This window comes from Leuresthes tenuis, unplaced genomic scaffold, assembly GCF_036924035.1.
Source record: "Leuresthes tenuis unplaced genomic scaffold, fLeuTen1.0.hap1 SCAF_12, whole genome shotgun sequence".
In the NCBI taxonomy this organism is placed as follows: Eukaryota; Metazoa; Chordata; class Actinopteri; order Atheriniformes; family Atherinopsidae; genus Leuresthes; species Leuresthes tenuis.
The window spans coordinates 14599601-14624375 of record NW_027325366.1 but is presented as its reverse complement, the minus strand read 5'-3'; the positions used below and the strand labels follow the sequence as shown (position 1 = coordinate 14624375).

Here is a 24775-nt window from a genome sequence, read left to right as displayed (position 1 = left end):
GCTGGAGCCCCCTGGAGCTGATTATTAAAAGAAGAATGCTGCACAAGTTGGTTGATATAAAGAACGACACTGACCATTCCTCTTCTTAAAATCGTGTTGAATCAACAGAGTTTACTCAGTTTGATGCTTCTTCAGCTCCGATGCAAAAAAAAAAAAGATGTTATAATGAAAGCATGTAATGATTGCTTTAAAAAAAAAAGCAACTATATAATACATTTTTTCATTTAATTTCATATGCAAAGAAAGATTACGTTGTAGACGTGTGTCCTTCCTTTGTGTCCATGTTGGATCCGACTCTTAATGGTACAGGTCATGCTCTTAACTGAACTCTGTTCATGTGACCCTTTACAGGCGAAATTAAATGAAACCCAATGAGCAAATTTTTAACTAAAGAACAACAACTTTACATAAAAACATTTTTGACAAGCTTTTTATTCATTTTATAATTTTCATATACTCGTGAACATCTGTCATATTTACAAGATTAATTCATTAACATGTCTGCTAGACAGTGTGACCAGTCTCAGTTTTTGCTACAGACAATGTCATATGTCTGTCGCCACCAAAGGCCTAATGCGTAGTTAGAGGGGGTGCATGTCGGCTCATATCAGGGTCACACCCAGAGACCCAAGGGTCTGGGGGCCCCTGGAGCCATATTCAATGTAGTATGTGTGTATTTATTATATGTGTGCAGAGGAGTGTTAGCGTGAAATTGCTATGATAGGAAGCAGTCAGACAGCCACACTTCAGCTCCTGCAGGATCATCATGCTGAAGTTTCGGCCGCAGTTCTTCAACATAAAGCATCACATGAGTTTTTTTAAAGCCTCATACACAAAATGTAACTGAAAAAAGACAGCAGAGTGATAGAAGACAGTAAAGAGTGACAAATAGAGACTCAAAACCCTGTAAACAGGATGAAAAAAAAATAAATAGAAAGAGACACAGTTTAAGTGCAAAGAGAATAAACAATGTAAAGCAATTTTAATGGGACTCAAAAAATGCTTAAAAGAAAAGAGACGAAGCAGATGCAAAACAACTTCAGCAACAAAAACTGACTGAAGGTGCAAACTTAGTGCTAAAAAGACTAATAGAGACACAGGACGAGTACGAAGTGACTAAAAGAGATGCAAAAAAAGCACAGAGAGTCTAAAAGATACACAATGTGAGTACAAAGAGACCAAATCTAACTTTATGGTTGCTGTCCTTGGTCTTGACGCACCAAAATTGATGTTACAATACTTACACGCCAGATGCTGTAATGTCCTTTTGGCCCGTAGTGCACTTTCAGATTTTCATAAGCTTTTGTGTTCTGCGTGAGAAGCGCATTTGAAAACACAAGCGCGGGTGTAGGAATGTACAAGCGGATTTGTCTTTTCAGGCAACTGTACGACCCATCAAAATAAGAATGTACAATTATAGTAAATGTTATGAAAAGTTTAAACTGTAATGTTTGTGTATGAATAATGCACTTCCTGCACAACTCCTTCATGTGTCAGTTATGGTACAGTTATGGTACAAGCGCTGACTTCACAATAATTCACCATCTCCTAATAAGTCTTTTTGGACATTTAACACTTGAGCCAGTTCCATTTACTAAATTAAGATGCCATCAGTCTTCTCCTTTAGTCAACTCTATTGTTCCTAAAGGTCAGGAATGAACAGGACAACGCTTTTTTGACTGTAGAACCCATTGAAAATTAGAACTCTTGTGTTTTTATTACTTCAGAACAAGCCGTTTCTATTAAAAAAAAGATGTAGCTGGTCATCAGAGCACTATTATCCTCCACAACCCTCCACCATGTTTCTACAGCCCTGAACAAACATTCAAAGTGTGTGTCACCTGTATGCCGATGTTCATTTCAGTGACACACACACGCTGAGTGAAGAGGTCACAAGTTTTCTGAGGGACTCTTCAGCATGGAGAGAGTGAAGTCAGGCGACAGTAACTCAGAAGAGTGCGAGTGGTAATCTCTATTATTAGACCACAGATTATACCAACTGAGCTAAAACTCACAGACACCAGCACACACTTATCTGTGGATTATAATCCCAATCCCACAATCCCCTTCTGGCTCAACCAATCATGTCTCACCAAATCCTGCACAGCCTGCTGGGCAACCTACATGCAGTTGGTTGTGTGTTTGTGTATTTCTATGCATGTGTGTGTTTGTTAATTTCTGACTGAATGTATAAGAGGAACATCTGGTTTATCGCTGTGATTCTGAAGTTTTTTCTTCAAGCAAGAAGCAAAAGTAGTTACAGATTTTTTTTTTTTTACAGAAAAGAGATTTATGTCTTATGTGAATTCACTGTCATTTCTCGCCTTTGCAAAGTCAAGGTATTTTTGGTCTTAAAAAAAAGTTTCTTTTTTTAAAATCCTGCAGTAATATTATTAAATTTAAAGAAAGACTGGTTTGCTGTTTTATGAACTATTGATTTTGTTAATGAAACCCCACATATGTGCATTGAAATAGCACACAACTGTCTTAATAGAGAATCATTGAATTGAACTGAATTTAATTGAAAGCTGACATTTTGTTTGGATGTAGCTTGATATTAAGCATGCAGATGTGAACCATGTTGATCTTCTCAAAAAAACAATCAATATTTTCTTGAAAATGTTAAACTGTTAACACAGTATGGAATTAAGTATTGATAAAACACTGGAATGAGAAAGTTTTAAGAACCCAGATTTACATCAGAGGAGTATTTGTTTAAGAGAGACTAATCTACATTGGCACCTTTGCTGCTCTTTCTGTTCTTACCTCAAATTGTACAGTAATACAATATGCGACATCTGTGCAACACACTCACAGGCTGAGAGTCTGAACTTGCTCTGTGTCCTCATTACTGCTCATATATGTGTCAATGAGTCAAAGGGTTCCACCGTTAGATCTCTTTTTCTTTCTCTGTGAGTGCTGTGGAGAGCTGGTTCATTAGTGGTGGGGGCAAGTGGTCTGGAGGGTCTAGTAGCAGCGTTGGCAGTTCAGTCCTGGATTGTATTTGTTGAGTGGAGATGCACTTTGAGTTGTAAGAGTCAGGTCCTGATGGGGCAGAGCTATTTAAAGACAGAACTAAAGTCACAGTGTCCTGAAATAACGGTTCGACAGAACAAGCTCACACAAGCTCAAGCTCTGTGTGCATGTACACAGGTATTTTCTGCTATGGTACGTAAAAAACATACAATTCAGTGTTGCTTCTAAGAGGATTAAAATCCACACAAACATGCTCTACACCTGAGCATGAGCCATATTGAATTCCACATTCTGTCATAATGTTTTAGTTCTCAGCAAAAGTAGCAGACACAAACAGTAATCATTACACTTAGTAATAACTATTTTATCCCATTAAGTGAAGCATTAATTAGCAGCAACATAATAGTGCTCTGACAATCCCACAGAAGAAAATTACAAATCTGATGTCTGTAAGATAGAAACAATTTAAAATAGCTACAGATATAAAAATATTTGTGAATATGTTAACTGTTAGGCATCAAGAATGTTTGATGTAATTTATAACTCATCAGCATTGGAACAGTCAAATAAGCTGTATGTCAGTGTAGATTCTCTCATCCAGGTCATGGTTATCCTAAGGGCAACTGGACTTCTTTTTCTTGATTCTTGAAGACATTTCACCTGATATGAGATGAAATGTCAAGAATCAGGAAAAAGAAGTCCAGTTGCCCTTATTCAAGCGCTTTGGCTTAGAACAAGCAGTATTCATCCAAAAATGCAGGTGGGTGCCATCAACACTCCACCATATTTGTATAGCCCACAATAAACAAACCTGCACTGCCTCCTCAAGAGACACTCTTATCAAATAATGCAGAGGCTGTTCAGTTGATTGTAAACCTAATTTTTTGTGATAATGTCTATTGTCTGGTAATGTCAAATGTCTGTAAATTTTGAATAAAAAATATGTTGACTTTGCCCTGAATTCAGCCTGCACAGTAGTTATTTCTCTCCACAAGCTCCATAACTCCAATCTAAAGCTTGTGGTTCAGGTCAGAGCTGCCCCAGTTTAGCTTTTGAGGTTAGAAATGGAATAGTTTGGTAGGATTTGACCCTGTGGAGCATGTTGGAGGTCATGTACAGCCTGAGTGAAAGCTCTGCCTGAGAAAAGGAGATAAAACTCCATCCATTATTACGACCTACGCAAAGCGTACTGGTTTAGTTTTAATTGACCTATGACTGGTTCTGGAAAAGTATTTTTTCCTGTTTCTTCTTTTGGACTTCTTTCTGCAGAAATGCATGTCACTTCACCAGAAACTGAACAGCATGAGGTAATAGGTTGTCTAAAATGGCTACTAAAAGGGCTACTATTTACGTAATAAGACGAAACAGTTGAAGACATGCCTCACCTAAGAAAGGAAAACCAGAAAGATGTAAAAATGCTTTTATGAATGTTTGAATAAAATGTAACATTGTTTCAATTATTTCATGTATAATAGACACACTTTTAGGAAGCTTCTTCTTATGTCAGAATTCTGCAAGGACGAACATTAAACTGTGTCTTGTAGTTTGTTTCAGTGTCTTTGCTTCTGTCGACCGCTGTCCTGTTTAATGTGTGCTTGTGTGTTTCTTTGGTCATTGTTATTACCAGCTACTGGCCTCAGGGTTAGAGAGCCACTCTCAGACCTCTCTCTGTCCTTTCACATATCCATTAGTTTCTTTGTCCTATCGTTCCCTCAGGTTGCTGCATTTTTGTGTGTGTGTGTGTGTGTCACTCTCAGGGGACAGTGCCATACATTAGTGCCTCTGTCCCTTTATCTTTAACACCGGCAGAATTCAGAGTTTACAACCAATCGGATGAGCCTCTTGTTTGTCCACTCACTGACATGAAGACTGTAAGAGCAAGACAAGATGTGATGAAGAAAGCCCTGTATTTGTTGTTAGTGATTTCTAGTGTTGTCACATATGTAAGGGCATCTTTGGATTGAAAAATGGATCATAAGAAGTTTCATACAAAACTGGATGACAGCACACATACCCGTTGGCTCCTGAAAAGCTGACATGCATTTTGCACCTAGAAGGATTTTAAGTCAAATACAATTAGTGGTAGTACATCATAGCTAGTGGTGCCTAGCCTGAATATGTGTCCACACATTCAAAACGTAGTCATGTCACAATTAATGTTTGTTAATTGTGAAATGTCAGTGTATCCATAAGCTGTTTTCTGTAGCGCAACGTTCACCTCCTAACTGTTAACCCTTTTGTTTGTGAAACTGGAACATTTAGTATAGTGTGCCTATGTGTGTCTTTTTGTCTTTATACAGCCTCAACTTGGATCAACTCTGGTTAGCTTAACTTATCATAAAGAATGGGAACACTGAAAAACATTGAAGGGATTTTTGTGGAAATGAATTAAAAAAAACCTTTGGATATAGTTAGGTGAGATATTTTCTCCTTTTTCTGTCTTAAATGAGACATATAATGCCCTTATTTTCTTGCCCGCACCTCGGTCATGCCAGGTCATACAGATTCTTCCTCTTTTTGGCACAATCTTGTCGCAAGTTACATGTTGAGCTGGCCCAGGTTGTTAAAACACCACACCACAGCAAATTTGAACATTGTATTAATGCAAATTAGGCAGTACAATGTGATTTTCATTGGTCTATCACCCAGCAGCCGTGTATTACATCACTGCAGCAATTCTACTGGCACTCTAAATGGAAAAAGATAAAAAGGAATGACAGTAGTATTAGCCAGCTGGTCGATTAATATACTAATCAGAAATGATGTCACATATTTGTTTGATAAACCCTTGATTTCACAGTCAGGTCATTCCTTGGTGTTTTCAATAAATTTGTTTAGGTTAGTGTTAAGAGCAAAGTTTCACCAATGTTGCTTTTGTAACTATGTGATCCGATACAGATGTAGACACTTAGAATGGCCAGCTACTTAATGCAAGGCCCACTTCCCAGCCAACTGTCTGCAAGGTCCATGGCTAAAGTTGTCTAGTAACTGGCGAGCCTTTAACTTAGAAGTTATTCTAAGTGGCTCCATCTGTATAGTGCTGCATTCCAAAAATAAATAGGAAATCACAATTTCAATCTTCCAACTTGGAAAAAATGTATGAAAAAAATGTCAATAGTCGAGACTTTAAAGCACTTGTAGAGCATTATTAATTAATTTCTTCTTAAATGATTTGCAGATTACATTTTACCGTTTACAGTAGAGCAAAAGAGTCTCAACGTCTAAATTCCGATGTACTCTGAATGCAGCATTGGGTGGATAAAAAGATGATAAGGCTGGATAATTCTACTCTAAGCTGGGAGTGTGACATAGAAATCTCCTGCATATCCAAACAGTTCACTGAATGATTTAGTTTAAAACTTTAGCAGCCCTTAACACAGTTCCCAGGTTCTGCTCTAATTGATCAACACCATACATTATTACCTTACAGCCTGTGTTTGGACTGTAGTTTATGCAGAATACTTTTTTTAAACTTTGCTACTTATGTGGAAGTTCATGAAGGAGTGGATGGTCCTTCAGTGTAGCAAATGGCACATTTGTGTTTACACAAAAGTGTGTGAATGTGGTATGTAGTGTAAAAGCGCTTAGAGTGGTCAGCTAGACTACAAAAAGCGTTATATAAGTACAATCCATTTACCATGTTCCATTTACACTAATATAAGAATTTGGCAACATGTGTCCAATTTGATCGAAGGTATTAGTTTTGAATGTATTTTCAGTGCAACCTGAGTGCATTTGCACCTGTGCTTAGAGCTGTCCACTTGTGATCAGATCACTTAGGATATATATTAATAACATGGGAAAATTGCCTCATACGTATTTTTTTGAAAACATTGACTAATTATTTTACACTTCGGCCAGGTGTGATATGAACACCCAATATTCCAACATACATAATAGAAAACAATAAAACTATGATAGGTGCCCTTAAACATAACTCAAATAAGCACATTTATCTATATTTTTATGTGCTGCTGCTAGTGCAGTAAGTTATCTTAAATCAGCATGATTGTAAAAGATAAGCCAATGAAACTGTTGGAAGGGCACCTCTAACTGCAGACAATTTACACATTTGACATGACATTTTGTCCTTTATTATTAAACCTGTCCACAGTGTAGAAAAATGTGTGGTATTTCTATCTGTACGTTTTATGGGTTGAGTTTTAACATTTGGACGGGGTCTGCAAGGGGAATCATCAGCAATCAGTGGGAAGTCAGTGGAAGCCAAGTTTTTTTTTTGCCAGTTTAACAAATTTCATTCAAACAAGCAAGCATCAGCTTTGGCTCAGTGATTCAGTTGTACCTAATATTTTCACAACATTTCTGCTACTCTGGATTTATTTTAGGTGTCAATGCATGGTTCAGCACACTGACTGAGATGATGAACCCTATTTCACTGTGACATGAAAGACATGGAGATGAGGCTGAAACTCACTCAGGTGTTTCTTTGAAGTCTTCAGGTCATTAAAAGGCAATGCCAGAAGAGATTTCTCTACGTTTTCTTTTTAGTCAGGGAATACATTGTTGCTTGACTGCTGTTTGTGTGTATGTGAGGAGGATTATAATCCACAGCTGGCTATCTGACTTCTGACTGCTAGGTCAGCCTGGTTTAGACTCAGAAAAGTCAATGCACAGATTCAATATATATCTTGAGCACTCAGATCACTTTCTTTGTTGGCATCTTACTGTGTGCATGTGCCTATGTTTACCTGTGTGTGTGTGTGTGTGTGTGTGTGTATGTGAATGTGTAATTCCCAGCTCAATGAAGCAGTTATATTTAATCCCTCTGCTGCTGAAGCTGATGTCAGCATCAGCATTGGCTGACAGTGTGTGTGTGTGTGTGTGTGTGTTTGTATCTACAGATGTGTGCGTGTGTCTTCATTTTGTAGCTAATTCATCACTCTGGCAGATAAACTGCAGAACTGTCTGCAGAACTTTAAGTCAAATACTAACAACCAGCTGGAACTCAGACGTAAACTGGTATGACTGGATACCTGAACTGGACTCTGTTGTTTCCTCTCCCTGACAAACAAATTAGACATTTCTTCTCATTTTGGTTCATACTTTTGATTACTACAGTATGTATGGGCCTCAGTAATTGTTTCTTGGGAAGGCTAAAGGGAAACCAAAACGTTTCTAGGAATGAGAAATGTAATTCGCTGTTACTGAATCACTTTTCTTCAATTAACAGAAGTTGTGTAGTTACAGTACATCAATAACTTTATGGTTTTCAATTTGTCTTTATTTCTAAATTAATTCAACTGTGATATCAAATGACTTAATCAATGCTCTTCTATCTCAATACTTCTATCTCAATACAATTAAACCCAGGTAACATGTTTTAATAAGTTAACATAAAGCTGTTTTCACACATGAGCACTAGAGACTTTCAGGAGATTGTGCAGACAGTGTGGTTCGAGCATTTTCTGCAATAGCTGCTCACTTCATAGTGGAACATTGTCTGCCAGGGATGTGTACTGACAGCTAAAAACGTGATTCAGGGTTGACGGAGAGTAATTGTGTGGAGCGCACAGAAGGTCAGAATATGATGCAAAAATTATGCTTTAAAAATGTGTTTAATAGAGAATAGCAGGTGAGGCTGCTTGATGAGTTTCTTTTTTTATTTCAATGACATGTATTTTGTGTATCTACATAAATGTGGTCGACTGAGTGGAAAGCAACTTACAGATCAGCAGAAAAGTATATGAAGCAGCAACTCTTACCAGTACATGCAGTCACAGTAAGTGCTCTGGAAGATCAATTTCTACGTTCAGACATAGTCTCAACTGCCGATCTTCTGCTTGGAGGCTCTCTCAAAAATGTCGACTAGAAGTGCAGAATAAATGCTGTAGTCATTTGTGTTCTTATGCCACCCCTTGTCACCCCCTCTTGAAGATCTCTGGAAAATTTTAGGACTTCTGTAAATGTGTGTGAGCACCACTCAAGTCTCATACATTGACATTGAGAGTTTCAGATCAAGAAACCACAGAGCTTGTTCATTTGACACATTTTTGATCAAGCAGCAATTCCAAACATGGCTATGATACTTTTCACATCTGTGTGTGCGTGAGGCTCAGGTGGGATGCACTTGACATAAATGTCATGAAAGAGGTTCTCTGCAGGCAGCTGTGTACAGAACAATTTGTTTTCACCGTGTGAACTTTTCCACTGAATTTATTTGTTATGCAAGTGCAACATAGCTCTTTCCGTAGAAGCTGACCTACAGATCCTCCATGCAAAAACTATAATAGGAACGTATATGCTTCCACAACATTGTCGATGAACACCTCCTCAACTAATTATAATCTGTCTGTGAGGGTTACTTGGAAATGGAGAGCAGCAAGAGGAAGGGAGTAGAAATGCTTTAAATTATGTAAAGGACAGCCAGAGGTTGACCAATACAAATCGCTTTGTACTTCCTCCTTCACATATTGGCTAGATAAAACCTAGAATTCAATGTTGGTTCAGTTCAATTTAATTTGAACTGAGGCAAAAGGAGAGGTGAGTGTCTGGTGGAGCACGGCCGATACTGGCTGAGTCCGCAACGAAAACGTGCAGACCCTCAGCCTGTCCCACTTGTTGGCTCCCTTGGCCAAGCAGTCGGCCAAGGCCTGGAAAGCCTTTAAGTCCGCTGGGTCCATTCTGGCGAAATCCTTCTCTCAGTGCGGTCGTGCATGGAAGGGAGGACCCAGATGTGGACTTAAAAAATAACAAGGTTTATTAACAAAAACATAATGACCTGAAAATAAGAATATTAAAACATAAGTCGTGACAATAGGTGCTTCTTCATCATTTTAAGTTTTTGCTGCCTGAAGATGCTCGAATCTCCCATGGTCACAGTTCACTGGTGTCACACAGAACAACTCTAGTTTATTTTGTGACACTTCTCTTCAACTCTATTAAAATGACTCCAAGACTTCAAGATTTCAAATTCAATTTGAAAACAATTGTAACAACTTATTTATAAAAATGTATCTGGAAGAAAACCTTACGCAATAGCTGTAAATCAGGAAATGACCAAAACAGATGCCACAAAATCATGTTGATGTTAGAGAAGCCCTCATTTACTCACTAGTGCATAACATATGAGCAGCATCTGCTGTAGTGTGTGAAATGAAATAAAAAGTAATAAGGGTTTCTTTTGTGTTATTTATTTCATAATGAGCTGATCTCAATCGATTCACTACCCTAAAGTGCATAGAAATATACAGCAGTAAGTACTTCATGACAATGAACGTAACTGAATGAGGAAAAAAATGAGTGGGGGGTGTGTGTCCTGTCAGTGGTCATGTGACTTGGCAAAGCTGACAGGACGACAGATGGACACAGTGATGGACTGACCTACACACACACTGTATATTGGACACACACACGTGCATATGCCATCCTTCCCCTCTCATCTTAATCATGACTACATCACTCTCCCTGTGAGCGTTTGATGCATCCGGTGTCATTCAGGCCTTGCTTGTGTTCATCCATCTTTCCGTCCTCTTGTCTCATTTAGAGTCTCCTTTTAGCAAATTTTAAGTCACATTGATGTTTGGTGTCACCTTCACACTGGTGCTCTATTCAGTGTTGATATGTTGGTTTGATATTCCATAACCCTATGTTTCTTTTGTCAGATATTGCCTGTGTTGGAAATTGGATTTTATATGATATATCTGATGATATTTGCTAAATATTTGGCTGTAGAAGTTTGGTAATGCAGTGATACACAGTTGATCTTAAAGAAAAGTGGATCACGGATAGTAATCCATGATGGCACCCTGTGTTGGTCTCTTATCTCTTATCCCTTAGGTCACATGTTTACAAGGATTTTTCCTCTTCTTCCTCAGGGATGAAGACTCCTCTCAGCCCCTCTCAGCTACTGGAGAGTGGGCAGATCTTTGCCTTTGGTGGAATGTGTCAAGAGCTATTGGACACACCCACACCTACAACCATCAGTCTATCCGTCCAGCAGAATTCATCCCCAGGTGACTGAAATGCTCAAGGTTCAATGATGTGTTAAATTTACTAACATTTCTCCTGCAATCAGACTCAAGCCTGCTGTTTTGTCCTAGGTCAAGGTGGGGCTTACTCGCTGTGTGAAGTGTGTAACCTGCAGCTGACCTCAGCTGCTCAGGCCCAGCTGCATTACAATGGCAGGTCTCACCTCCGGAGAGTGAGACAGCTCCAGTCTGGAGAGCCAGGACAAATGGGAGCAGGTGCATTATTGCAGCTATGTAACTGCGGCATCACAGTGCATTCCCCATGAGAGGGTGTTATAGTCCAGCAGTAGCATCAGTAGTAGTAATAAAAACATACACAAAAGCAATAGCAGATCAAGATTATTACTGTCAGATCCATGTTTGTTGTAGATGATCTTCTTAACTTTGATTCCAGGAGGGGCTCACACCAGGTCACTACCCCTGGCCTCTCGTCTCAGCTCTCAGTCTGCACGACTAACTCCGACTACTGGCCTGGATCCAGGCCTCAGCGTTCCCCCCAGCACGACTGCAGGTAGGACCACAGCTACAAATGCTGCTGGTGTGCAGCTTGTCTGCTTCACGGAACATTTGTGTCCTCTCATATTTTCTGGTAAAAGTAGCACTTGAACAAACCACAAAGACCATGGCTAAAAGTGGTCAATCAGCCATCATTATTAATAGACATGCAAGTTGTCGTGGTAAGTCGTGGTAATCAGAGGGACATTAAGAGCAAAACAGGGGTCTGCTGAGTGAGAGTGACTTTGGCTCATCCATCTTCAACAGATGCTGTCCTCTCAGAGAGATCAGTGTGTGTTGGATTTCAGATTGAGGTTTAAAAGGACCAACCATCCCTTCATTAACTCGGATCATCGTTGCAGTTTTATCCTCAGCTTCTGTATGTTAGTTCCACCTCATCTTCTGTCAGTCATGGTGGCGTTGTCAGCAACTTGAGGCTTTATGATACTCTGATCTTGACAGTGATGTGTGATATTGTTTATACATGTTTACATTTTCTTCTTTCTTTTTTTTCTGCTGTTGTTTTTTTCTTATTGCTGCTGCTGTAGCAAATCTTTATACGTTGCATCCACATGGACAATATTTACTTATATAATTACATACTTAATGAATTGGTGAAGAATTTGGAACAGACGATCATGGCGCCTAAATAACTTACTGACTTTATTGAGACCTTGACTGAGAATTCTAAGGATTTTTTTAAAAGACATCTCACTTCTAACATGGCCCCACTGTCAGGTCAAGCCTTTAACTTGTCCAAAGCTTAAATGTATGGCTGCACCTCCTCACAGAACTGCTGCATGGCTGTAGGCCCTTTCCTCCTCTTGACAGTTAGACAGAATTCAAGTTTAAGGCCTCTCTGCATTGACTGAAATTATTTTTGAATGCATGTTACCTCCATCTTTTATATACTGTCTGTGTTCATAATCTTACCATTAGCAGTACTACTAGTATAATATGCTGTTGAAATTACAGCTGAAACACTTCAGATTTCTCAGTCCTGTTCTTTGCCTAGATGTGATTCGAATGGCTTCAGAGCATAATTAGAATTTCAGATCCAGTTCTTTTGAGTCAAACTGCTGGTCACCAGAGTGAAATCATGCTGTGAAATGTAAAGGAGTTAAAGTAGAGCAGGCAGCAGCAGGTCATTTAACTAGGACACAGTACTGTTCAGAAACTGTGCTGACACTTCTCAACCTTATTGGTAATTTTAGTCTGGTAAAATATTAGACTCCACACAAATCTGCTGTCATGATATCTTTACTACAGTCTTCTTATATGACTGTGTGCCAGACTGTTGATCAAAACCAAAATTAACTTCCATTGCACATCTGCCATTTTTAAGTACTGACTAAAGCTTTTTTCCATTCTCCAGAAAGACAAGAAACCTAAACACGGTACATTCCATAGGAAACAAAGTGACAATCTCACATGAACACACACACACACACACCTGTGTAAGAGAGCATGTGTGTAAGCAGCAGCTGTAATTACATACTGTGTCTCTATATCAGTGTGCAGGCTACAGTAACACTGATTAAAGATTAAATCTCTCTACTGGACACACGCGCACAAGCACACACACTCCTGAATGAGCAAGTCTTTTTCTTTCTCTCTGTCCATTGCGTGATGCTTGCTCTGCCATGTAAAGCTCTTTGGCCTGAACTCAGTGCCTCATCAGGCCAGTATGTTTGTATGTGAGTGCATGTGAAAGAGAGACAGAGTGCGTGTGACAATGACCTGGCTGAGCAGCCTATCAGCAATCAGGTCAGATTACATCACTGCTAATATACATGTTTGTGCTTTGGGGTGGACTGTCAATCCTTGTGTTCCTCAATCAATAAACTTTCACATTAAACACCTGGAAATCAGCACTTGTGCAATGAATAATGCAAGTTGTCTAACTTATAGTAGAGCAATCCCTCAGTTGACTCGTGGTTTTAAAATAAAATGTTCATTCATCTGTATGTATTTTCTCTTAAATTCTTATTTAATTAAATTTTTTAAATGAATAGAAATGAGCTTTTTTAGAAATTACTGCATCAAATTGGGCTGCACAGTGGTGTGGTGGTTAGTACCATCGCCTCATACCAAGAAGGTTCCAGCTTCAACTCCTGGCTGGGGCCTTTCTGTGTGGAGTTTGCATGTTCTTCCCATGTGTGCATGGGTTCTCTCTGGGTACTCCAGCTTCCTCCCACCATCCAAAAACATGCATGTTCGGTTAATTGACAACTCTAAATTGTCCTTAGGAGTGAGTCTATCAGTGCAGTTACATGCGGGCAATCAGATCAGATTAATGGCTATTTACTGGCTAATTACAATAAGATTGAGTTATTCAGCTCATGTAACAAGCTTAATCCGACAAGAAATAGAATCGGATCGGGTTACTTGCGATCGAATTAAGACCCCGGGATAACTCGATCCGATTGCCCACTTAACATACCTGGAGACGACAGTGGATAGGATCAAGCATTTTGCGCATGCTTGAGATTTTTTCCCGCGATCGTCACCTGGAAGTCGAAGGAAACGATATTACTGTTGTTGTCGCCGCTGTCAGAAAGAAACAAACGACGCAATGGAGAATGCTCTGTTGTGCATCGCGTTTGTGCCATAACCAGCTCATCACAAATGTAGAGGGACGTAGCTTCATCTTGCTCTTCGTTTGTCATCTTTCTCGAATGCCTTAGTTTTGTTGTTGGTGGTGGTGAAGACGTCAACCGGAAGTGGCTCTATTAGTGATAGTTGAAATGGGTACAGCGCCACTTATCTACTGTGGTATTGCGTGCTTTGTGCCAGTGATTCGATTCATTCACCGCCATGTAACAAAGGATAATTACCCTTGCTCAGATAAGGAGCATAACCCAACTATAGCTATAATTGAGTTAATCTCATCATGTAAACCCACTGAGTGTGAGTGTATGTGGTTGTTTGTCTCTGTGTGGCCCTGTGATGGCCAGGGTGTCCAGGGTGTACCCTGCCTCTTGCCTGATGACAGCTGGGATAGGCTCCAGCCCCCCTGCGACCTGACCGACGGGTCGTGGGTATAGAAAATGGATGGATGCATCAAATTGTATATTACTAACTCTGATCACTCACTCATGCAAAACACAGTAAAATGCTCCAGTGTTCAATATGCTTCTTAAATGTAAACATATAATGTACGCGTCACCACAAAAATAGGCTTAAGTCAACACTATAACTTTAAAACTATGTGCACCTGACTCATTTTGAGGTACATTGACTTTTGTTATGCACAGTCCCTGGCCTGAGACTGCCCTAGAGTGCCCAGGGGCAGAGATAGATATAACTTTATTGATCTCTCGGGAGGTTCCTTCTGGGAAATTAAGATACTGTCATTTTTATGGGCTTTTTGATGGTGTTTTTTGGCCTTTTCAACATGACAACAAATTCACGAGTTTGGATGTACACATACAGGGCTCACATGGAGATTTGTTTTTATGACAGTGATGTTGTATCCCACAACTGTAGGGGTAGCCAAAGAACAAAAACTTTCAAATTCTTTATTATTACTTTAAATCTGAATTTAGATTAAGAGCAAAATTTTAAAAAAAGTTTATTTCACTTAAATATTATTACAATAATATTCCTTAATACAGTTTTCCAGCTTGTGAAGGCTGATATAATTTCCACTACTAACTGTGTGGAAGTTTCGTTCATAGTAATGTCTTCTGTTTTATTAGTAAAAAAAAAGTGAAAAATTGACGCCAATCTCACTCTTAAATCATCATAAAGCAGCATTTCTGGCCTTCTTACACCAAGTTCTTGTGTTTTGTCTGCTGTTTTTAATCCTTCTTTTGATAAAACTGTGCATAGAAAGCTTGCACAGTGTGCAATGTCTTTTATTAATCTATCTAATGTGGATATTTGGAGTACAAGGCAAACTGAAGTTGTCAGGCAGTAATAAGTGAATTGAAGAAAATTAACTCATTAGATTGTTTGGAACAGACTCAGAGTTAGTGTTCAAATAGAACTGCCATAATGTCACATCATATTTGTTTTTGAATGTGCAACAATCTTTGACACCAGCATGGAGTGTCCTTTGGTGTGTCACAGCGCTGACACCAAAGGGCACCTTGTATGTGTCTGAGTTGCCAAAGGCTTTGACAGAAGGCCCTTGTTGACGCCCTGGGAATGACAATGAATTTGCAAAATCATTAGTGAGGAGTCACAAAATACAGCTATCAGATAAATGCTGTAAAATGTTTTTGTAAAAAGTGCAAACTCAACTGGGATGACGTCATCGACGCACACTGCTGCAGCACAGCTTATTTACTCCTTGCTCTGTGACAGTCGGCTAACTGCACACGTAGTTTGCTACTGATAGTTTTGTGCAACATGGCAGGATATTTATCAGATTTTGACAACGTAGACGACAACTTTGAGTACGATGGACGTCCTCACCGGAATGAATGAGCTGTGCTGCAACGATGCGTCGATGACGTCATCCCAATAGACAAGTGTGTAGAAAGTCCTCTATAAGCCCCCCAGTAGCCGCCAATAACAATAACATTGCAGCTATGAACTAACACAGCATTAGCACACGTTAATTAATTCAGTCGTCTTAAAGTATTGGTGAAATAAAGACAGATATTGCCTTATTTAGAGGCTGCATTGTCTAAGCCCCGTTCACTCCGTTATATGGATCTCGAGGAATCTAAATATCTTCCGAAGGACTTCTACTTTCACCAAACTGCTCTCGGTGAGTAGATGAATGTATTTAATGCCAGAAAAAAGGTCTAGGTTTAAAAATACCGGAGTTCCCCTTTAAATAAATTCCCATCAAAATCCCATTCATGATAGACATTCAAAGTAAAGGACATATTAAAAGAGACTTTAATGGAGTTCATGTCAAAGCACCCGTTTAATGTATGTAAAACAAAGGGATACTTGAAAATTCTCACTTCAAAACAAACTATCTGTAGACAGAATTAATTTAATTTAACTTCAGCAGCAAACCATTCTCTGGAACACAGCATTGAGAAAGTAGAATTATAATTAAACACAATAATGACACATATGCCAAATTAAAAGCAAGACTTGTGCTGGTAAAGGTGCCAGTGGCATAATGACTGAATAATGTGATTTCCAGTATGATGCTTTAGGAGATGTTCCCATTGTTCTTGTTGAAGGTGTAAATATTGTCCTCTGACACAACATAATTAATCATTAGTTAGTGAAGAGTAGGAGTACCAGGGGAATTTTGTTATTTGATTAAACTTTAACCTTTAGCCCAACAATGATTTGTTTTAGCAACACACTGCTAGCATAGGTAGCCTTAGCTTGATTGGTTAGTTGTCTGATAACAGGAAAATTAATTAAATCACAAACTAAACAATAAATTATTTTCCAACTTTATATATGCCCACATAAAAACATCTATTAATATGTGCTTTGTCACAGATCAGACAACATGGCAGTAGAAAGTCAAACTATAACTGTCATTGCTATGAGCAACAGAATGTTTAACTGAAACCGACTGCCTGAGTACAAAACATCATAAAATATAACAACATTGCATTTGATTGAGTGATGCGATTTAGCTGACACTTTTGTCCAAAGCAACTTACAAGTCAGTTTTTTAATAAAATCTATCATAAATTCTTTTTTAATATTTCACTTAAAATGTCCTTTATGTAGAAGACAAGAATAAACAAGAATAATATAAAGTGATGTAATAAAGAAGTTTATTGCAAAATGACAATAAAATATATTAATAAGTTTGTTGAAATAAAATGGAGGAGAAATGAATAAAAGCATAAAAGAACAAGTATATAAATAAATTATTAGAAAATTAAATAAATTGAGATATTACCAGAAAGTCGAAAATGTTAGAAATTTGTTTCAGATTTTTTACATTAATCATTGCATGAATCATTATTTTACTTTAATTTTAGTACCATTTAATGGCATATTTATTTGTTTATTGAGTAAAGCACTTCTTTGTAGAGCACTTGAGCTGCATTCCTGGTAAGTAAACAATATATTAAGCAGGACTTTGTCCTTATGTAAGCTGAAGCGCTTTCTTGCCTTTCATCTGTACAACCATTTCGTCTTTATTGCAGCATTCTTTCTCTGAGCTTACAGAGTTTATTACCTCTGAAACTTTTTTCCACAGTTTGTGCTGTTCGTGATTCCAGACATGAAACGTTGAAAACTAATTTTTCTTTACTCTGCTTCACTGAGTGTCTCAGTTTAATAAAGTGCAATTTTTCTTTGCTGCTGCTCTCACTTTAATGTCTATTTAGTTGTGATGGTGACGTTTTTACATGCAAATGGAAATGTCTGCATCTTTCCCTGGCTGAAAAGTCAAGTGGAAATCAGGCTTGTACATGTGTGTGTAGTTTCATCATAACTAAGATTTATAAAAGCAAACCATGCACATGCACAGATTTATAAATCTGGCACAAAAGAGGCTTACAGACTTTACTGAACATGCTAATACCCAGTTTTACTTATGAAATACAGAGTTTTATGTCTCGGGCCCATGATGTTTTGTCTAAAAACGTTTTTAGATATTATAGATATTTTTAACTTGAACAATTGCTTAGGCTGTATTTTCTAAGCGGTGAGCTCACTCTGTAAAGAACACATACCTAAACTAGTATTTGTTTTATCCTCAGTGCCCACCAGGAGGCAGCACACATACTCCTCCATGCACAGTGCTTAAGCAAGCACACACACACTTATACACACAGACTGAGTCACTAATGAAGGAAGTGAATTCCCATGATCCACATGCTCACTACAAATAAAGAGATTATCTCACATGAGTCTAATAAAGTTTGCCATATTATACCTTCTCTCCCCACTTAACTTGCCTCATCTCTCCACTCTTTTCTCCTTTCGCCTCTCCTGTATTCATTTAATTTCTCCTCTTTCCCCAGAAGACCTCATATTTCCTGGATGCCTCTTTCTTACAGTGGAAATGTCAGCTCACCTCTCTCTTTCCTTTGTTTTTATGGGACTGTGTGAGTGAATAAGCTGGAGCTAATTAGCTCTCCTGGGTTGATAAAGGTCAGCTTGTTGTCCTGCTCATTCCCCATTCATTATGAGCTGTGAAATAGACAGTTATTAATAGACACATATTGCTGTGGTATGCGTGTGTGTCAGATGAAGCAGACTGAGCAAGTGTTGATGTGTGGTCTTTCGTTGATATATTCGGTAGTGTATGAATAGATCCTGCTAGCGGATTCTTGCAGTTATAGTGCTGTCCAGTGATGACAACAGGCTCATAGTTTTGGAGGATTAAAGCTGCCATTATCCAAAATGAATACAAAATTATATGACTCGATAAGTTAAAATGTCAAGAAATGCTTCACATAAATCCAAAAATAATTCACATTATAACTGATGGAAAGAATGTGACATAAACTGATATTATTGCTTTCATTTTCAACTGCATTCTTTCTTTTAATACCTAAATTTTCAATTTCTTCAATTGATTTGAGGAATTTATTATATATTTTCTTGTATATTTATTATTTTATCCCTGAATTTGCTTGTCTATTATTTTTACTTTGCATTTGGCCTTTTTTTTTAAATTAAATAATCTTATTTATTCGTGCATTTTATGGTAATTTTACAATGCTTTTTGTGATTTTTAAAAAATTTACAAATCAGTTTATTTCTCCACTTTTTCCTTTGCATTTTATCCCTCTGTTTATTTCCCTAAGCCAATTATTTCCAAATGTTTTCATTTTTTTCCTTTCTCCATCTCAGTTTTTGCATTCTTGTATGCATTTCAGCTTGATTATGGAAATGAGGGGGGCTTTCATTGGGTGTGTCATGGGCTCAGCTTCTCTCTTATTGGTTGATCATTGTGGTGCAGAGATTGTTTCACAAAATTAATTATGGAACCCTCACTCTTGAAAGTATGTTCCTTCAGTTGTTTGAATTTGTAAAAAAAAATCTCAACATTAAGGAAAAATTATGGGATAACCCTATAATTTCAAAATAGACAAAAACGTGTAGACATTATACTATTCAAATGCGTCTGCAGTCAAAAGAGAGCCCTTGCAGAGCTTAACGAGCTTTTGCAGGAAGCATGGTCCTAACATGAAAACTGTCAGTGGATACAATGGCAAAGATTATAAAACTCCTTCAAGAAGCCAAGTCAGCTCAGAGTGTGGCAAAAGATGCTGGTTGTTTCCAGTTCGCTGTTTATGTTTATGTTTATGCATTTGGCAGATGCTTTTATCCAAAGTGACTTACAGGTAGGCAGATAGGGTAAAGACGGTCTTGCCTAAGGACCCCGTTTCATGCAGGGGATGCAGCTGTGTCTGAAATTTGGAGGAAGCGTTAACAAAAATGGGAAACATACAGATTGACCAAGGAGGAAGAAACAGGTTAGTGTTTGTGACCTAGCTGTAAGAAACCAGTTAAAGGAAATGGAATTTAAATCCAGAGAAGCCAAGTCATCGCTAACACCTAAACAACAACAAAAGAGGCAAAACAAGGTTACAGATAGCTGAAGAGAGTTAGTCATGGAGTGTGGATGACGGGATGATAGTGATATTTATTGATAAATCACCACTCGACATTAGACTAGGAGATGAGGCTGAAACTTCATTTAGATGCAGGTCGATTGAAACATATAAAGATGACTGCCTGAGGAAAGCACCTCGACAGTAAATGCAGAGGTAGACACTGATTTTTGGACACTTTTCTCATTCAATTATTCAATCAGTTCAAAAGTTTGGTAATGGTGAAGGGATTTTTCAGGATGATAATACATTTTGAACAAAAAGAGTTAAAAATATTCTTCAGGAAAGACATATCAACTCAATGACATGGCCATCAAACAATCCCGATCTGAGTTCAAATTTATATAAAAACTAAAAAACATAGTCCATCCTGCAAAGTGTATCTGTCAACGAATATGCAAGAAAAGTTGGGACCTGATTGAAGAACATTTTCTGCTTAACAGGTTACGCTCTTGTCTCAAAGAATTCAAGCTGTCATAAAAGCCAGAAGAGATTAAACAAAGTATCAACAGTGTTTTTTAATTCATGATTTCATCAATATTTCCTCTTATTCTGGGAAAAATTATTTTTTTTGTAATAGGTTTAAGTTGTATTAAATAATGTATTAAATAAGTTGTAGTTTAAGTTAAATTAAATAACTGTTAAATTAAATGGTTTTGTGTTTATTTGTATCTGTGATTTGTTTATTTTCTTACTAAATAAAACAAGTGAATTAACATCTTTCAAGAGGGGCGATTCCATATTTTTGTTTATAATGGAGTATGATGGATGAAGAAAAGATAACAGGCAGGAGGTCGAAAAGAAAACTGTCTGAAGTTGAAATGTTTGACAAATGCGGTTTTGCATTTTTTATTTTTTTGTCTATTGTAATGATTATGGATTTCTTCTTAATTTCCATTCTTTTAATGATGAAATGAACTGGCTGAGAACAAATGGGCCCAACAGACAGAGGGAGCAAAGGAGAGGGATTCATTTGAGACCGAGGGGCTGTCACCACTGTTTACCCTGAATAGCATCACCTCAGTGATTCACTCCCACTGTACACTCTGTCTCTGTGGCTGTGAGTTGTCGCCTTCCTCTGCTCTCACACGTGTCTCACACACAAACAGACATTCAGACGGCAACCCTCCGCTATTTGTTTTGGGTTTTCTCTTTGATGACTTTAGTTATCGAGGTAGTGGAGGAGGAGGAGGAGGAGGAGGAGGAGGTGGTGAGACAGCTGTCTTCCTGCCCATGATGTGGAGTGGTTTTCTGAGTCGAGGTAGGAAATCCTTGTGTTTATTTCTGTTTGAGCTCTACATTCAGTCCTTCGGTCCACGGTGGTATTATTTTCATCTGTCTGGCTTTGTTTTTTCATTCCCTGTGTGTGCATCATATCATGTTTGTTGCTGTTGTTTTTTGTCAGGTTGACTTTTGCGTGCCCCACAGGCCATGACCTTGATGTGAAACTTGAAGTGGGGTTATATGCCATTGTTCAGTCATAAAATTGTGACTCCACTGTTAGAACTCCTATTTTTCAAAATACAAAATCAATGCAGGATCAGAGGATGATGATAATGGTTTTAGGATGGTTACATACACATCAGGACCAACACATCAGATTTTCTGGAGCTGTTTTCTGCTTTGTTTCAGTGTCATTATGAATACGTTTTTACTCAGTTTATTCTAAAATGTATAAAATTCTGAGTAGAGACCACTGAAACTCTGGATAAAGGCTTAAATGTCTGATAGAGGAATGTATGGTTGACTGTTTAAGGATAAAATGTAATCAGACAGCTGAAGACAGCTGAAGAAAACTGGTTGTGACAGCAGCCTAATTGTTGATGTCCCGTTTTACATTATTTGTGTTAAAAATCAAATAGTATGACAAACTAACACAAATTTGAACTTGTTGCTGCTGTGAAAGCTCAATGACTCACTACACTAAGTGTGAATCAGAGAAATATGTTCTGATGGTGAATTATATCTGTAAAATCTGCAGCATTTTGACTTTTAATTTCCTTGTTGGGGCATTTCCACTCAGGAGTCATATGTGCAAAACACATATAGTAAATTTTCCTACCATATATATTCAGTAGGAAAAACAGAAAAATTTATTTTTTCAGATCTCTGCTGCAAACAGTGCAACAGAGACTGATGCTTTCTCTGCCTCACACTCCCACTTCCTATGATCTTCTTATGTGTGCTTGACCTGGAAATTGACTGCCTCTGCTCACTTAGAGGAGGACATTTTCCTGGAATGTCAGCAGCTGAATTAACTCTATAGATTCTTGAGCCTCATACTTCCAGAAAACTCTTGGACGCAACTACACCCAATTTAAGAAGAATAAAAGCAGAAACTGGACCACTGAATATTTGGTTTCTTCCTGTCTGTCTGTCTGACATTCCTCTCATTATAGGTAGCGTGACTGCTGTGATTACCCACACACTGTTGCTCATCACTGCAGTGGAAAACACTCACAGTGGGTTCCCTTGTTCTATGCTTGTCTCCTTTTGTTAAAGCCGATTAGCCACTTCCAGCAGTACACCATTTGTTTACATGAGCAACGACTTTAAACAAAACTGAGCTCTTCATAATACAAATGTGAGTTGAAATTATTATATTATTGTAAAATTCCTTAATGAGGGCATTTAAGTGCTGCTGCTGTTTTACTAAAACAAATTGGCAACCAAATCAAGAAAATGTGCTTACCATCAGAATACCAACCCCTGGAATAGATGAAAGTAAAGGTTTTTTTTACAAAACAGAAATCTCGAATCTCTCTTTTCATGCATACCTTGAGTAGTCAATGCTTATACAATTAATGTTACAAGTGTATTCTTCATATTTTGAATTTTTTTTTTACTAAACCTATTTAAGGGAGGTAGGTCCCAAACAGATGCTGCAGATGATAGTTAAAAAGTTGGTGTGTCTTTAATGCTCTTAAATGTTTTCAGTTTTTCCCTGAAGCTTAGAAAATACAACATTAAATGAATATGCAAATGAAAATATACAAACATCCAAGTACGCAAGTGTCTGCTATCTTTGTGGTCAGGTTTCAGACAGGTTTCAGAACTGTCTTGAGGCCAGAGCTAATAGCCATAAGTGTTGCAGCGGCGACACAGAGGTCTAAACACTCCACTTAAACAGCTTCTTAATGTGTCTTTCTTTGATGATGTGCTTCAAGCTCCTGATATGTTACCAAAATGAATGTTTAAAACCGACTGAGTTGGACTGTTACTCATCATACACATTTAAGTAACACATGTTCCTCAACACACCGTTTTTATTTGCTACATTTTAAAGGTGTTGCATGTGATCTTGTCATCTCAGCATTGGACTAGTCTATAGAGCAGCTGTCCACACACCTCTTTAATCAGACTGTGGTTAGAGATCATTTGAAATATTGTGTGACCTGTGGATGCACAGTCATGTGAAAAAGAAGTTTTCTTAAGTTTTACATATCAGGACTAGAAAGTAATCTGCTTCTTACTCTTTAAATGAGGTAAGTACAACCTCTCGTGAACAACTTTACACCTTATAGCACACTGTGTCCAAGCCAAAATGCAGAAACATTGTGTGAAAAACTTAGTCGACCTTTACTACTTCCAAAGAAATTTTGAGGGTAAGAAGAAGCCAGGTGCTGCTAATCAAATACGCTTGATTAACTGATCATCAGTAAGAGTGAGTACCTCTATATAAGATAGCATGTTAGATGTTAAAGTTCATGATGGTACAGTTAGACAAAGGGCTGAACAAGTATGGCTTGTTTGGGAGAGTTTCCAAGAAAAGCCTCTTCTCTCTAAAAGGAATATGGCAGTAAGGTTTAAGTTTGCAAAGTTGTATCTGAATAAACCACATGATATCTAGAACAATGCCCTTTGGACAGATGAGACCAAAGTGGATTATGTATGGCCATGATGCACTGCACCACATTTGGAGAAAACCAAACACAACACATTAACATAAACACTTCATACAATGGGTGGTCAAGCATGGTGGTGGAGGGCTGAGGATTTGTGCTGTTTTGCAGCTACAGAACCTGGTTACATTTCAGTTATTCAGTGGGTTTACATAATGAGATTAACTCGATTATAGCTATAGTTGGGTTATGCTCCTTATCTGAGCAAGGGTAATTTTCCTTGGATATATGGCGGTAAATGAATCGAATCACAAAGCATGCAATACCACAGTATAAGTGGCGCTGTACCCATTTCAACTATCGCTGATAGAGCCATTTCCGGTTGACGTCTTCACCACCACCACCAACAACTCAGGCATTCGAGAAAGATGGTAAACGATAAGCAAGATGAAGCTATGTCCCTCTACATTTGTCATGAGCTGGTTATGGCACAAACGCGATGCACAATGGCGGATTTCTCCATCGCGTTGTTTGTTTCTTTCTGACGGCGGCGACAACAACAGTAATATCGTCTCCTTCGACTTCTGGGTGACGATCGCCGAAAAAAATCTCGAGCATGCACAGAACGCTCGATCCAATCCACTGTCGTCCACATGCACGTTCAGTGGGCATTTGGATTGAGTTATCCTGGGGTCTTAATTCGATCGCAAGTAACCCAATCCGATTCGATTTCTTGTCAGATTAACCCTTGTGTGGTGTTCGGGTCTGTGGGACCCGTTTTCATTTTTTATTAAAAGAAAAATTATACAATTAATCAATTTTTCAAACTGAGACTCACTGACTTTGGCTCATTTTCCGTGAAGAACATATATCCGTATACATATTTAAATACCACACACCATACACCCCCCCTACACATTTCTATTACATATAAGATGTCCGGGTCCACTGGACCCGGGGCTAATAGAAG

The 24775-nt window shown here is 38.2% G+C and overlaps 1 protein-coding gene across 2 annotated transcripts in view; it reads left to right on the top strand.

Annotated features, from left to right (window-relative positions):
• The window catches only part of znf385b (zinc finger protein 385B), a 78240-nt gene that overhangs the window by 12912 nt on the left and 40553 nt on the right, over positions 1–24775 (top strand). For both annotated transcript variants that reach the window (XM_072396564.1, XM_072396563.1), the window contains exons 2-4: positions 10812–10949; positions 11037–11180; positions 11359–11475. In XM_072396564.1, coding sequence (XP_072252665.1) covers positions 10814–10949; positions 11037–11180; positions 11359–11475 — 397 coding nt within the window. In that variant the 5' untranslated portion in view covers positions 10812–10813. The remainder of the gene's footprint in view (positions 1–10811; positions 10950–11036; positions 11181–11358; positions 11476–24775) is intronic.